General features: G+C 38.0%; 1 protein-coding gene across 4 annotated transcripts in view; it reads left to right on the top strand.

Annotated features, from left to right (window-relative positions):
- RALGAPB (Ral GTPase activating protein non-catalytic subunit beta) overlaps positions 1-15873 on the top strand; it is a 93217-nt gene that overhangs the window by 34726 nt on the left and 42618 nt on the right. For all 4 annotated transcript variants that reach the window (XM_042230127.2, XM_004014567.6, XM_012189189.5 and 1 more), the window contains exons 7-14: positions 3719-3897; positions 5194-5342; positions 5471-5687; positions 9387-9588; positions 12320-12487; positions 12999-13113; positions 13485-13632; positions 15450-15514. In XM_042230127.2, coding sequence (XP_042086061.1) covers positions 3719-3897; positions 5194-5342; positions 5471-5687; positions 9387-9588; positions 12320-12487; positions 12999-13113; positions 13485-13632; positions 15450-15514 — 1243 coding nt within the window. The remainder of the gene's footprint in view (positions 1-3718; positions 3898-5193; positions 5343-5470; positions 5688-9386; positions 9589-12319; positions 12488-12998; positions 13114-13484; positions 13633-15449; positions 15515-15873) is intronic.

Consider the following 15873-nt stretch of genomic DNA (forward strand, 5'->3'; position numbering starts at 1 on the left):
AGAGAACATAGAAGGAAAAGAGAAATTACCAAACAGCTAAGCAATTCTCATCTCTGCCAAAGATGAGAATTGTATTAGCTTGTATTTATATTTGGGAGCAGCTGACATCTTAATATATTGTGGTTGCCTTTCAAGAGTAGGTATTTTTCTTTTTAAGAATCTTAAATATCTTGTGGAAGTGTTTTGTACATCTGCATAATTTTTTTTTGCCATTATTCCTATGTATTTATTGCTGATGTTGTGAAAGGCTAACTTTTTTTTCCTATTGTTAAATCTTACAAGTGGCTGCTGCTGCTGTAAAGAAAATGTTTTACGTATTTTACTTTTGTATATTATATTTGGGGTTTTTTAATGCTGTATTTTACCGATTCTTTTTAGATTTCTAGATATAACAGACATATATATTTGCATATATCTGCAAATAAAAATTGTCTCCTTTCTAGTAATTTATACTTGTGTGAAGTCGCTCAGTCGTGTCCGACTCTTTGCAACCCCGTGGACTGTAGCCCACCAGGCTCCTCTGTCCATGAAATTCTCCAGACATTTATACTTGAGTCTGTGGTAATTCATTAAAAGTATTTTGATTGCAGTAAGACCTGTATATGAGTTCGTGTTCTACTACTGTTTCCTTTGTGAGCTTGAGCAAGCAATTTAGTCTCTCTGAGTCTTTTTTAGTCTATAAAATGGGGATAATTATAGTGTCCATATTGTTATAAGAACTGAAGAAAATGTGAAAGACTGCATCTGGTATATGGTAGGTGCTTGAAAAGTTGCCACTTTTGTTACAATTATTTTTGTATATTGTTCTCAGTTCAGTTCAGTTGCTCAGTCTTGTCCTACTCTCTGCGACCCCATGAACCGCAGCACGCCAGACGCCCCCGTCTATCACCAACTCGCAGAGTCCACCCAAACCCATGTCCATCGAGTTGATGATGCCATCCAACCATCTCATCCTCTGTCGTCCCCTTCTCCTCCTGCCCTCAATCTTTCCCAGCATCAGGGTCTCTTCCAATGAGTCAGCTCGTCTCATCAGGTGGCCAAAGTATCGGAGTTTCAACTTCAACATCAGTCCTTCCAATGAACACCGAGGACTGATCTCCTTTAGGACGAACTGGTTGGATCTCCTTGCAGTCCAAGGGACTCTCAAGAGTCTTCTCCAGCACCATAGTTCAAAAGCGTCAATTCTTAGGCGCTCAGCTTTCCTTATAGTCCAACTCTCACACCCATACATGACCACTGGAAAAACCATAGCCTTGACTAGATGGACCTCTGATGGCAAAGTAATGTCTCTGCTTTTTAATATGCTATCTAGGTTGGTCATAACTTTCCTTCCAAGGAGTAAGCATCTTTTAATTTCATGACTGCAATCACCATCTGCAGTGATTTTGAAGCCCAGAAAGATAAAGTCTGACACTGTTTCCACTGTTTCCCCATCTATCTGCCATGAAGTGACGGGACCGGATGCCATGATCTTAATTTTCTGAATGTTGAGCTTCAAGCCAACTTTCTTTAGTTTTTCTTCACTTTCTGCCATAAGGGTGGTGTCGTCTGCATATCTGAGGTTATTGATACTGGTCAGAATTTCTACAACACTGTTGTGTTAAAATGACACTGTTTTGACATCCCTCTTTTCTGATTTTCACTCGAATGCCTCTACTGCATGAAATTTTGAGTGGGATATTGGTTGTTAATATTAGATAGTTACTGTTTCTTGTGTTCGTGATTTCATAAGCAATTAAAGAATTATAAATTTAAAAATATAAATGGGAAATAGGGCTGAATTATTTTCAAGTCATGTTTTGGGATCTGTTTAAGCAATTAAATATCTTTTCTTCTTTTATCTGTTGATAGTATATTAATTTTTTTCCCAATGTTGAATCCTGCATCCTTTAAAGATAAATTCTGCTTAATTATGGAATATTATTCTTTTAATATTTTCCCAAATTGTCTCTCTTTCTGTTTTTTGACTAATTTATATTTTGGCAACTTTAAAAAACTAGGAAACTTCTATCTTTTTCTGTACTCTGTTGTATGAAAGTTATATATTCCTTAAGAATTTGAAATACGCCACCAGTAAAACTCTAGTAGTGGAATCTTTTTTAATGGTAGTTCTTTTTTTTTAGTGGTGGTTCTTAGGTAGTCTTTTCCTTTTCCTTCACTATTTACAGTCTTTACTTTTGGTTGTGCTGGGTCTTTGTTGCTGCATGGGTTTTTCTCTAATTGCAGTGAGCGGAGGCGGCTACTCTTTGTTGCACTGCATGGCCCTCTCATTGGGATGACTTCTCTTGTGGAGCCCAGGCTCTAGGGCGTGTGGGCTTCAGTAGTTTTCAGTGAGTGGGCTCAGTAGTGACTCCTAGGCTTTAGCGCACAGGCTCAGTAGTTGTGGTGTGTGGGCCTAGCTGTTCCATGGTATGTAGGATCTTCCTAGACCAGGGATCAAACCTATGTTTCTTGCATTCGCAGGCAGATTCTTTACCACTTAGCCACCAGGGAAGCCCCTACTCCTTCACTATTAATTGATCTCTTCATACTCTGTCCTTCTTGAGCTGAACGAATGTTTTAGTCACTTTTTTTTTTTTGGAATATACAGAATAGGAATTTGAACAAATGCTGGTGGAAAAGAGGCGTTATTGTGTGATAATAGAGAGGTCTTACTGGGCGTCGGGAAGCAGTGAACATTCGGTACTCGTGATTGGAGGGATCTGGGCAGCCTTGGGATAGGCTGCTCTGTCATCTGTCTGTCTTGGCTGTTTTGATGATCTTATGCATATGCACTGCTCTCTTTCTCTGGCCCTGAGGCACATGGGACCTTAGTTCCCCAACCAGGAATTAAACCTGCATCCCCTGCCCTGGAAGGCAGATTCTTAACCACTGCGCTGCCAGGGAAGTCCTTAGAGGCTGCTTTTCTCCTCCACCCCACAGAGTGAACTGCAGTTTTGTGGATATAGTATACTAAAGTATACAGTATACTAGAAGCCCTTTTCCATACAATTCTTCTGTCCTTACTTTCATTTACATGAAATTAAGAGTCTAACTGGATGAAAAAAGGTTTCAAAGGCCCAGGTCCTCTATAAACCACTGATTTATATTTCTCAGCTTAATTCTTTTGATCTTGTAGCTAGTGGAAGTTCTTTCCAAATGGCTGGCTATGCGTTAACTAACATTATTACTTTGAGTTGGAAAGGCTGTTTAATGGACACTTAAGCAGACTGTTTTGAATGAAAACATAAATCTGTTTTTCAGTGGAAATACTCAAGCCCAAATATGTTGTTTTAAATATATCAAAATGTATGACTTGAGTGCATGCACAAGAACGGAAGCACTAATCCCAATTTTCACGTAGTTTTTTCAAAATTGGAAATATTAATACTAAAGTAAAATTTTCTCCTTGGGGTTCTTGTACATTTATTTATAATTTTACCATTCTGTTGCTTAATTCCAAACATATAACAATATATCCATATATACTTTTAAAAAGTAAAAATTTCTAGTCTTATTTTGGTTCTCATTCTCTGAATAGGCAAATGAAGTTTATGTAAACATACTGCAGGTCTTCTGTAGAGTTGATGTTTGCTTCTCTAGCCTATTAAACACAGATTCATCTCCTCTCTGAATCAAATAGGTACACACAGCCCTGTTCTTAAAATTAGATTGCATGCATTTTCTTGCTAAAGAAATTTCTAAATGTATAATTAATTCTTGCTCTCTCTTTTGATAGTAATCCCGTGGATTTGAGTAACCCAGCCATTATAAGCTCTACTCCCAAATTTCAGGAACAGTTCTTAAATGTGAGCGGAATGCCACAAGAATTGAATCAGTATCCCTGCCTTAAACATCTGCCTCAGATATTTTTTCGTGCCATGCGTGGAATCAGCTGTCTGGTGGATGCATTCTTAGGTGAATTTTGTATATGTTGCTGAATGTTTGAAGATAACTCTAGAGTCTGGTTTTAGAGACTATTAGGGGACAGCCCAAAGAAAAAGATGAAGAGATTTGATTGCCAAGTAGTAAACTAGGAAAAATTATTTGCAACTAATGTAATAGCCTGAGTGTTTTTGTTATTATTATATAAATGCTGAATAGATCAGGCGATGCAAAGAGAAAAGAATAAGACCCGGTAGATAAGTGGACAAAGGCTATGAATAAATGATTTGCAAAAGAGAGAAGTGTCATTTCACTAATAATCCTAGAAAATGCAGGTTAAAATGTGTTAGGTATCATTCTTATATGAATCATTAGGAAGCAAATTATACTTTTTGTGAAACGTTGTTTTAAACTGTTTTTCACATGAAAAGTCAGAATTTTTTTAACCTGTTAAAGAGCAGTGATATTTAATGTACTCAGATGCTCAGGTGTATCTGACTCTCTGTGATCCCGTGGACTGTAACCTGCCAAGCTCTTCCATCCATGGAATTCTCCTGGCAAGAATAGTGGAGTGGGTTGCCATTTCCTCCTCCAGGGGATCTTACTGACCCAGGGATTGAACCCCACATCTCTTAACATCTCTTGCATTGGCACGCAGATTCTAGTGCCACCTGGGAAGCCCTTGATATGTAATACCTGTCATTTAAAAAACATTTGTTATGTATACTTAATATAATACAGAGGTATTACAGAGATAATACATTAGTTAAGTTTGGCTGCCACTTGGTCAAAAATACCAATGGGTTTAAACAGAGTAGCTTATTTTCATACATGTTAAGCCCCAGGCTAAGCTGTACAGGGCTGCTATGGCAGTTCCACCGTTCTCAGAAACCCAGGGCACTTCCATCTTCTGGCTCTTCATCCTTTGTGCACACTCTTATGGGCCATGATGGTTGAAAGAGTCCCAGCCGTCCTCTTAGTAACTGGGAAGGAAGAAGCATCTATCTTTGATTGGTCGTTAAAAGGACACTTAAAAAGGGATTTTTGGAGAAGACTTAACGCAGTAATCACCCACTTCTCTATGGTGAGAACATGGCCACATCTGGCCATAAGCGAGCCTTCAGAATGTAGTTGTTTATTATGGATAGCCACGTCCAGCTGAGTTCTGTGTTCTGTAACTCAGGAAGAAAGGATGGGTGGCAGTTGGGAGGCAGCTTGTAGTCTCTGCTATACTAGTCGGTCCTGAGCCTTCACCAGTGTTGCTTGAGGAAGATTTGCTGACCACATATTTGGAATAAAAAGAATAACTCCTCTTGTCTTTCTTTAAAGGCATTTCTAGACCCCGATCAGACAGTGCTCCTCCAACACCCGTGAACAGATTGAGTATGCCTCAGAGCACTGCTGTCAATACCACCCCACCACATAACCGGAGGCACCGGGCTGTTACTGTGAATAAGGCCACCATGAAGACAAGCACAGTAAGAGTTTTCATCACCATTATTATACCGCATACAATTGGCTGTTTAATCAGCCATCCTTTTAAAAAGTCCTGCTATTTTTGCAAACTTCTTGTCACTGTGGCTCTATTATTTTGTTCTTCTAACAGGTTAGTACTGCTCACGCCTCGAAAGTTCAGCACCAGACATCCTCCACCTCTCCTCTGTCAAGTCCAAATCAGACTAGTTCAGAACCCCGGCCACTGCCTGCGCCCCGGAGACCAAAGGTTAACAGCATCTTGAATCTCTTTGGATCATGGTTATTTGATGCAGCGTTTGTTCACTGTAAACTTCATAATGGGATAAACAGAGACAGCAGCATGACTGGTAAATATTGCTCAAGAAATACGTTATCATTTTTTTCTTTCCTTTTTTTTCTTTTTAATCTTTCCTACCTGCAAGATTAATATGTATCTTAAAAAGCTCTCTGTCTCTGACCAAGCAGTGTCTTGTGCTTAACCCCTTCCAGCTGCAGTAATTTTGAACGTTTTCCTATGTGTCCTTTTCATGTTTATTCTACGAGGTTTGGCTTTTGTCTGGTTTTATTAGACACATTTCAGGCTAGCCACTTTTTGTTCAATCAGATTCCTTTCAGTAGGTGACCTGGAAGTTCCCTTCATGTCAGCCAGGATAATACTGTTGATATAAAGAATTAAACATGATTGACCGGAAATTTCACAAGAAGTGTTTTCTTAGATTTTGACAGCCATTCGCTCATTACTGTATATAAATCAAATTTCTGCTTCACAGAAGACTGTCCTTTTAAGTTTTAGTCTAGAAAAGTTTATTTCAAGGGCACATTTTAAAAAATATCATTTGCTCTGTAAGTAAATAAGACTAATAAAGAATTAATAACTCAACCTTGATATCTTCATTTAGATTTTATTTCCGAAATGAAACTCTTACCTAAATCTTATCTATGTCATCTTACCCTTACAGTTGTAAGTAGTGGCATTAGGGTACAGGATGGGAGGGTGGGGTCCTATAGAATATACTGAATATTTATGACTGAATGAATAGAGCTGAATAATAATAATGGCTAACATTTATTGAGTTGTGGTTACTTTGTACCAGGCACTGTGCTTTATGCATTAATTCTGCTCTGTGTAATAATATAGTTAATATTGGTTGATTGGTAAGAGAAGCACTTTTCCCCTGGGGTTGGAAATAACTTGAGATAAAAGGATGCCTAATTGCATTAGATTATGCATCTTCCTTGGTGGCTCAGACAGTAAAGAATATGCCTGCAATGCAGGAGACCCAGGTTCTATCTCTGAGTTGGGAAGATCCCCTGGAGAAGGGAATGGTAACCCACTCCAGTATTCTTGCCTGGAGAATTCCATGGAGAAAAGAGCCTGGTGGGCTACAGTCCATGGTGTCACAAAGAGTCAGACATAACTGAGCGACTACCACACACAGTGCATCTCTGGGGACAGTGTTGATTTCAAGGATAAAACTAATAAAATAGCCATAAGGGTATCTTGCTTTCTCTCAGAAATAAATTCTTTTCTTTTATATATCATCTCAGAACTAAGGGTGTATGGCTGTTAGCATTATACACATGTAATTATTCTGGATGTTCTTATAAATCTTTAAATAATTTAGAAGAGTAGTGGATATAAAGACATTTTCAGGAATATAATTTGAGGTTGCATGATTGAGTTTAGGGATTCCTTGTTTGTTTTGTTCAAATTCAGATACCTTTTATTCTACCATTTCATATTTTATTTACAAGTTTGACTTATGGATAAGTAGATGTATTTATTTGATGACTAAATGAAAACACTTAAAAAACTTTCTGGCTTCTATTTTCTTATGTTCTTGTGCCTTATATTTTGAATTTTATCACCCATGTTTATGTTTATTGTATTATATTTTCTGGATTGAGTCAGTCATATATTTATTTTCACTAAGATATAATTCTTTTACAGTGTAACTTTTGAGTATCAAGCTGTTGACACTAAAATCCCTGAATCCAGAGTGGTTCAACCTGCTGCTTCCTTGGTGGGCTTGCTTAAAGGGAACTTACAAATCTTCCCACTCTATAGGGAGTTTTTAACAGCTTGGCTCATCCTCTCATGCCAAAAGATAGAAACTAAAATTCACCATTGTATGAGGGCAACTAATTCTTATTTTCAACTCGTAACCATTTTTCTTGGTGGGGAAAGGACAGCAGCTCTTCTCTGACCTTGTGTTCAGAGATGAGAAAATCTGTCGTATTACTCAGGAGATAGGAGGTGTCCAGACAGTTGAATGGGTTAAAGTCCTTTTGGGTGCTGCTCTTGAGGATTTGGGGGTTGTGGAAAGTTGGAGAATACTAACTCTATTAGTCTGTGTTCTAAGTACTGGCTGCCATCAAGGAATTCTGCCATGTAGTTCACCTCTAACTTAAAATGTTTGCTTCTATGAACTAGTTAGCTTTAGATATACATGACAGTATATGGTGCTTTGTAAATGTAACATTGAGCTGGGAAGGGTTAATGAACTAAAATTTTAATGCACGTTATGGGCAGTTCAGAACCTCAATTCCTTGTAGTTGTGTAATTTTCTCCGTTCATTGTTTTGCATGATACAAAAATCATAATTTTGGATCTGAATGCAGTTTCCTGTTTTTGAACTAGCTTGTGGTATCATAAAGCTTTTAACCTAACTTTTAAAAAGCTAAAAAGCTTCTTAACTTATTGTAAAATTTCACCATCTTTAAAGTATTTTATAATTACTGCTGTCCTTTGATTTGTTTCCATTTATTTCTATTATCTTGCAGCATCTTTTATCCAAATTCTTCTTTCTTATAAATCTTGTAAGTAGGAACCAGAAGCTTCTCCTTAATTGCAGTCATGTTTTTATTTTTTTTCATAATTCCATTAAAATTTTTGATTGTCATTGTCTCTTGTAGTTTTTGCACTTGGGAAGAAAAATACTTTTCTGTGTTTTGAATGGGGAAGATTGTTGGCAAAAGCAAATTAATCTGCCTGAATCAGTCCCATTATTTTGTACACTAGTCTGGTCATGTCATGAATTCCAGGATTTTGCACTAACTGTGTTTTGGCTTTTTTTTTTTTTTAATTTAAAGCTTAAGCTTATTTTTATACAGATTTAGTGTTTGATTTGTATGCATTCTGCATGTAGTGTTTTTCAAATGTATTATTGCTGGATACCTTATTCAGGACTAAAAATGGCTCATGGGAAGTTGCATAAAGATTTATGCTTGACTCTGCATTCTGTTAAATCTATTACTATAAAATAATTTAAACATTTCATGTAGAGTGATAAAAGATTTCAGAGTGACTTTCACTACACAATGAAATCTTTTCCTAAAAACACGAGCAACTTTCGAAGGGCTTCTGTTTCAGTGACAACAAATGACCATGATAATCTTTCTTACCCAATCCAATTTTCTGATTTATCAACCTCAAGTTAGCTGCTGTCTGTGGTTGTTAAAATTCATTCTCATTTTGCTTGGTTGAGCAATTTTTGGTGTGTGTTTTGGAGTTGGGTGGGTGGTGGGAATGCTCTCTCTTCCTCCCTACCCATTCTTTCCTTACCTTGTCCTCTCCCTAAAGTATACACCCTGGCATGGGATTACCCATTCAGTTATGATGTCTGTCTGGGGTAATGTGTAAATTGCAGCACCTTTTTTTCTTATTGTTTAAGCATCACTTTTATCGGGAGAGGAAAAAACAGAATAAGTAATAGAAAAGCCAAATTCTGTGTTATATATCTGTATGTGTGTGAATACAGATATATATAAATGTACTCTGCTAATCAGAAATTCAGTTGAAAAATGCTTCTTGTTGAATCTGTTAACTGACAGTACCACTATAAACTAATTGTTACCCCTTTTCAAAGAAGATTTCAGAGAGCCCTTTAAAAAAAAAAAACAAAAGCATTTGCCAAACAAAAGCATTATTGGATTCTATTCAAGTAGCTATTTAATGACACCAACATTTGATCTTTGTGTCCAGGGTCCCATGAGCCTTTTTGCATATCAACAAATATAATAAAACCCTCCTTTTTTCTCCCCAGCCATTACAACACAAGCTAGCATGGAGTTTCGACGGAAAGGGTCACAAATGTCCACAGACACCATGGTTTCCAATCCTATGTTTGATGCAAGTGAATTTCCCGATAACTATGAAGCAGGAAGAGCTGAGGCTTGTGGGACACTGTGTAGGATTTTTTGTAGCAAGAAGACTGGAGAAGAGATTCTGCCAGCTTATTTATCCAGGTCTTAGAATTTTTTTGTTTATTTTTCCATTTGTATAGTTGTGATAGTGAAAGTCTATTGTAGCATGGCTTGGTAGGCTGAATTGATAAGTAAATGTTGGTTTTAAATACCTGCAAATGCATGTAAGTAATTGAAAGTTTTGCTTGAATTCCTTTTTACCTACCATACTAGATTTCGTGAGGACGCCCAATACATCTCTTTTATTTTAAAAGTATTTATTCCAACTTATTGACATGTAATAATTATAGAGAGATTTGGAAGGGCCACACTCGATTTTTGATACATTTTTTTTTTTGCCACAGTATTAGACACTATAGGTGATCCAAAAATGTTCGCTGTCAATCCTGCCTCTAAGGAGCTAAGTTTCTCAAGCAGAACCATGTGCATAGTAATACCAGTCCAGCAGCAATAGGAAGTTGGCAGGAGAGAGACACAGGTAAAATGCTGTAGGCATTCAGAGGAGGCAGCAGCATGCCCTTGCTCCAGGGCTTCAAGAAAGAGTGCAGAGAGTTGGGTGATCGTGCTGGACTTGCTAGATGGCTAGTTACTTAGACTGGGTTAGCAAGTTGAATGGGGTCATTCTATCCTAATCTGTACCTTCAGCCAGTCTTTTTGAATGTCTCTGCCATCCATTCAGTTGCTTATGCCAGAAACTTGCCGTCATTTTAGGCTTCTCTTCTCTCCCTCTGTATCTTTAGGTGGTCAGCCAACTCTTGCCTTTCTTCTACTTAACTCTCTTTCTAATCTCTCCACTCTGTCCCCACCATGACACTTCAGGTGTCACTTTTTCCCTAGATTAACTGGTAATGACCTCCTATTTTTCTTGACTCTCTTTTGCCTTCCTCAACTGATCTTTCACACAGCTGCTGAAGTGATATTAGAAAGAACATTCAGGTGTCTGTGTACATACTAGATTCTCAGGAGAGGAGATTAAACTGACTCAGAAAAAGTAGAGAATATAGGTAGAAACAGAATGGTACATGCAGGGAACTAATCAGGAGTTAATAAGCTGTTGACTTTAATGGAAACCCCTCTTAATGTGACTTAAGCAACAGTTTGAGAAACTCATGCTATTTAATATCCTCTAAGATCAGGACATGCAGCAGGGTCTCACAAAGGGCAGAAACCAGGGGCTAGAAAGTATTCAGGGACCAAAACACCTTTCTTCCTTTCTGTTTCTCTGTCGTCATGGCCTTCTAGAACTGCCTCATTCTTCTGTTATCTGCATAGCAATTTCTTACATTGTAGTGTACTTCTGAGTTCCAAATTTCCATGGCCTTTGCCTTAGTGACACAAAGGCCAATTATTATTCTGAATCCCAATTTCAGATTCCTGGGAAAGAGGATCTGATTAATCAGCTGTCTGCCTCTGGTCTAACCACCTACAGCTGTGTAGGTGGTTCATACTACATACAGGTACCCCTTGTGGGGACAGATTTCTTAGGAGGGAGACTATAGGTTGGGGTGGTACTCCAAACAGTGTCAGTAGCAGTAAGGGGGAAGGCTGTGACCATGAGCCTTCCATTTGGCCCATAAGATCGAATGGGTTGTAGTGTGACCAACGAAAGAACAGATGTGTGAGGGGGCCAAGGATGGGCTTAGTGTTGAAGCTGTTGAATTTGAGGTGCCTGTGGGTTATTTACCAACAGGTATTTATGAAGTTCCTTCTTTGTGCCAGACACGGTGCACAGGGAGTTCTAGAGTCAGACACGTGCTGTCCTCAGGTCTCCAGTGTGCTTGTGGCTAATGGATATGGAGCTAGAGACTAATTTGATTATGTTTGCTGGCTTGTGTATTATTTAACCAGACTAACAGCTTAGAGAACCAAGGTTGTCAGCCTGGGGAACACTAGTATTACGAGGCATGTGGAATAAGATTTGTTAAAGGAACTAGCCATAGACATGAGAGAAGAATAAGAGAAGAAGGGAGTACTCAAAAGGTTGAATGCTTTCAAAAAGCAGAGTAAATTAAGAGTTAGACATGTCTTTTGAATTCAGCAATTGAGAGGCCACTGGTTATTTGTTATAACATGTTTTTAGTTGAGTTCCAGAAAGAGAAGGTAGATTGAAATGCGTTGAGCAATAAACAGGAGGTGAGGAGTTTTGTGGAGAAAATGCCTTATATAGTTGAAGAGTATACCTGTATAGTGTCTCTTGAATGATAGAAGTTTGAATGCTTAGTTCTTTGGGGGTTAGGGGAGGATGTTGAAAGTAAGGTACACTTTAAGTACATTCCTAAAAGGATTCTTACTCAGGGTGACCTTCATGTTGTTCGTAAAGGGTCAAATGAGGTTTCTTTCTTTCATCGTGCCCCCAAAATAGTAGGGAAGTGGGAAAAGACACAACACACTTTTTTTTCCAGGAATTTTGGAATACTGCAAAATTTTACTGACATGAAATTTAATTTGGTCATTCCTCCAGTTTATTGATAATTACTGCGGCCTTTTGTTTTTAGTTACTTCATTTGCAGGCACCTGTAACTTTGAGTTGCAAGGCTTAATTAACACTGCAAGAAAGTGTAATAGACATGAATCTTTTTTTTTCTTTTAAGAAATTATAACTTGGTTCTTAGTGTATTTGATTCTGAATTGTTCTAACTTTCATTAATGCCTTTTAAAAGATAGAAGTAGTGAAGATTGGAAATAGAATTTAAGATGACTATGTAGAAAATATTAGTGATAATGAAAACGGTTGACCAGCAGTTTGTTTAAAATTTTTTTCTTGCTTTCCTAGATTTTACATGCTTTTAATTCAAGGTTTGCAGATAAATGATTATGTGTGCCATCCTGTCTTGGCCAGCGTTATTCTAAACTCCCCTCCTTTGTTCTGCTGTGACTTGAAAGGGATTGACGTTGTGGTTCCTTACTTTATTTCAGCTCTTGAAACCATTTTGCCTGACAGGTAAGCTTTCATCCTGTACTAGTATGTCAGTTGTTGGTTTTGGCCTGGTCTATTTTGGTGCTTCCTCCCCGGTTTCCCAGTTTCTCCTGTGCAGTGGTCTTTGTAATCCAAGGGCTCTCAGGCCACATTAAATGAGAGTAGAGTGTCTAGACCCACCTTGTCCCTAAACTCCTTCAGTTCTGATTTGTCCATGGGTGTATTGAATCCTTTCTTGCCTGGTCTAGAGGGATAAGAGTAGCCCCAGCCCATGGGTCTTTTGTAGCATAGGCCTGATATTTAAAATCAATCCATCAGATTCTAGTTTAATTCCCTAACAGTTTAACAGTGCGATTCTCTCTCAAACACACAGAAATTACAGAATATAAACTCAGTGGAAAGTAGTTTCTGCATTCTCTGTAAAACCAAACCCAGTACTTGTATTGTGAAAAATTAGTGTAATACATATATATGGCAATAGCTAAAAACATACTTCAGTTCAGAAATACTAATAGCTTTTGGGTTTTTTTTGCAGAGAACTCTCAAAATTCAAAAGCTATGTAAACCCAACAGAACTGAGACGATCTTCCATTAATATCCTGCTTTCTTTGTTGCCCCTCCCACATCACTTTGGCACAGTCAAATCTGAGGTAAGATTTTATTAAAGTTTTTTCTATTATTTATGTTTTGTGTGCTAATTCAAGTCAATATATATTTTTTAAGATGGAACTGGAACTTTCTTAAAAATTTCAGATTATTTCAGGTGAATCAGCAAAGTTGATTTGCGAAGGTATTTCTTCTGTCACTCAGCCGTTCTACTATTTCACGTGGGGAGAGGCTAGTGTGTCTGATCCCCTATGTTGTGTAAGTTAGTGATAGACTTTAGCACGGTTGGCTACCATCAGTCAGACTGAAAGCCCTGCTCGTTGGACTGATCCTCTCTTTGTCCACTGTAGCAGTTCCTACAGGACTGTAGTGTGCCGCAGCAGGTGATATTAAATGTTATTTGTTTCTTCCGCAGGTAGTCCTGGAAGGAAAGTTTAGTAATGATGACAGCTCTTCTTATGATAAACCAATAACTTTTTTGTCACTGAAGCTGAGACTTGTGAATATACTAATAGGTGCCTTGCAAACGGAAACGGACCCCAACAACACTCAAATGATACTAGGTTTGTGTTCACACATTTTTTCTGTAAGTGGAAACCCAGATACTGTTGTTGATCTCAGGCGTCTTGAGGCAGGGGGTCAGTGATAGGAACCTAAGCGAAGTACAGCCCTACTTAATTCTTAATCAGAGGCAGAATTGTTTGCTCTTAAACTTGAAAAAAGTTTGAAGAGGTGAGATGAGGGAAGGAACGCATCAGTTGTCTTGGTAGGTCATGTTGGATTAGTTTTTTGTGTGTTCTTTATTTTTCTCTTCCCCACTTGCCCTTCCTCTCTCCTTGCGTCCCCCTTTTCTCCCCTTTCCTCTCTGCCATCATTACTTTTACTTCTGCCTTTTCCTCCTGCCCGTTAGTACATGCAAGGCTGTTTGGAGTTGGGTGTAATTGTGGAAGTCATGACAGAACCTGCCAAGAGGAGACTGAGGAGTAACTGTTTCTGCCTCCTCCCTTTTCCCTTATTGTTTCCTACTGGTTTTCTAATCATACTGTTGTGAATGACTTTTCGTCATTATCGCCACTTCTATATTTTAAACCCTTATCACCTCTCAACTTGGTTACTGCAGCTGTCTCTTACTGTACTTCTTTGGTTTTTAATCAAATCTAAGGGCATGGTCCTAAGTATAGGTACTCTGAGGAGAAAGAAGCAAATTGCACAGCTTTTATCCTTGAGCAAGTCTCATTGCAGAGATTGAAACACCTTCTCAGAATACTCAGATAACAGCAGAAGGCAGTGCTGATAGCATGTCATGTTGGATGTCTTTAGTGTTGAGAGAGAATAAACTGAAAGAGCAAGGAAACTTCATAGGGGAAAGTGGAAATTAGATTGGATCTTAAAGGGCAGGATTTGAATAGGCACCAGTGAGGTTAGGATTTCATTTCAGGAGGGGAAACAGCAAGGCCGGAGAATTTGTGGTGACAGTAGTGGTCGGAGTGGGTGCCCCGTAATTATAGTGTGTTATGCAGCAAGAAGGGAGAATAAATAGAAGAGTAAATCCTTTCATTTTGGAAAGGAGTTTAATGAACAGAGGTTAAAGCTCAATATGAGAGGGCCTCCAAGTTGTAGTTTTTTAGATTGTTTAAAACACATATCAGTTGAAATCAGATAGTTTCTACAGTTGATGGAGTATTTAGTTCTGCTTTATCCTTGTTCTGTAGAAGCTCCCCTTGTATGTTCCAAGGAAGAGCCAATTGTCACTCTTGCATAGTTTGGCAAAACTGTTAACTGTTCTCTCTATCCCTAGTGCTCGGGAGCACTCCCCCACTGGGACGAGGAGTGCACAGTTCACCGTCTTGTTTCTTTACTAGTTTCTAGGGCTGTGAGTTCCTTGGTGATAAATACATGCGGCTTGCCTTCAGAATATGCAGCTGTGGGCAAGCCCTAAAAGCATTCTTAAAAAGCAGTTAGTTGGTCAGAAGGATACAGCTGTGGATTTTCACTTTGTTATTTTATACTGAAAAGATCAGAATCTGGTTTTTAAAATGTTCCATAATATTTTTCTTAGTTTATATTACCCTTGAAATTGAGATGTTTACATCTAGTCTTTTACACCAATTTAAAAATTGGTCATGTTTTTATACAAAACAAAGTTTGACATTCAGATTTATTTTAGAAAAATGTCATTTTAAAATTTGGGGGGCAGATCAGAATTAGGTCATTTTTGAAGAGTTTCTTTTTTGACCAACTGATGGATTTATCAGTAATCTTATGGAATTTCCAGGAATATTCTGCTAAAATCATATTCTTATCTTTGCTGTTAATTGAGATATTTTGTACATTTTCATATTCTTGTCATGTATTTAAATGTATTTTTTTGTTGTTTCAGGGGCAATGTTAAATATTGTTCAAGATTCAGCACTTTTAGAAGCTATTGGTTGCCAAATGGAGATGGTAAGAAGCATACAATATGTAATTAGTCAGAGAATATCAACTTCTGTTTTTATGTGAATTATATTCCAAAATGTCTGTCCTTGTGTTCTTAAAGGCATTTGTAGATTCAGCTCATTGATTCAGTGGGTCCTTTTAAAAATATTATCTGTTTTGAGGTTTCTTACCTTTCAGTGTCTCATTAGGTCCCTGAGAGATTCTTCGGGAGAGAAATTCCAGCTAAACAGTGTCTTTACTCCTGGACAGTGTTTACCTAAAGCTTTTATATCTTTTGCTGTGTTGGTGAATTGGCTTGAATAATCTAGAAAAATTCCCTTATTCTCTGATTCCATGTATCTGTAGTAGATGTAGTGTTTGCTGTA

The sequence above is a fragment of the Ovis aries genome, chromosome 13 (genome assembly GCF_016772045.2).
Source record: "Ovis aries strain OAR_USU_Benz2616 breed Rambouillet chromosome 13, ARS-UI_Ramb_v3.0, whole genome shotgun sequence".
NCBI classification, from domain to species: Eukaryota; Metazoa; Chordata; class Mammalia; order Artiodactyla; family Bovidae; genus Ovis; species Ovis aries.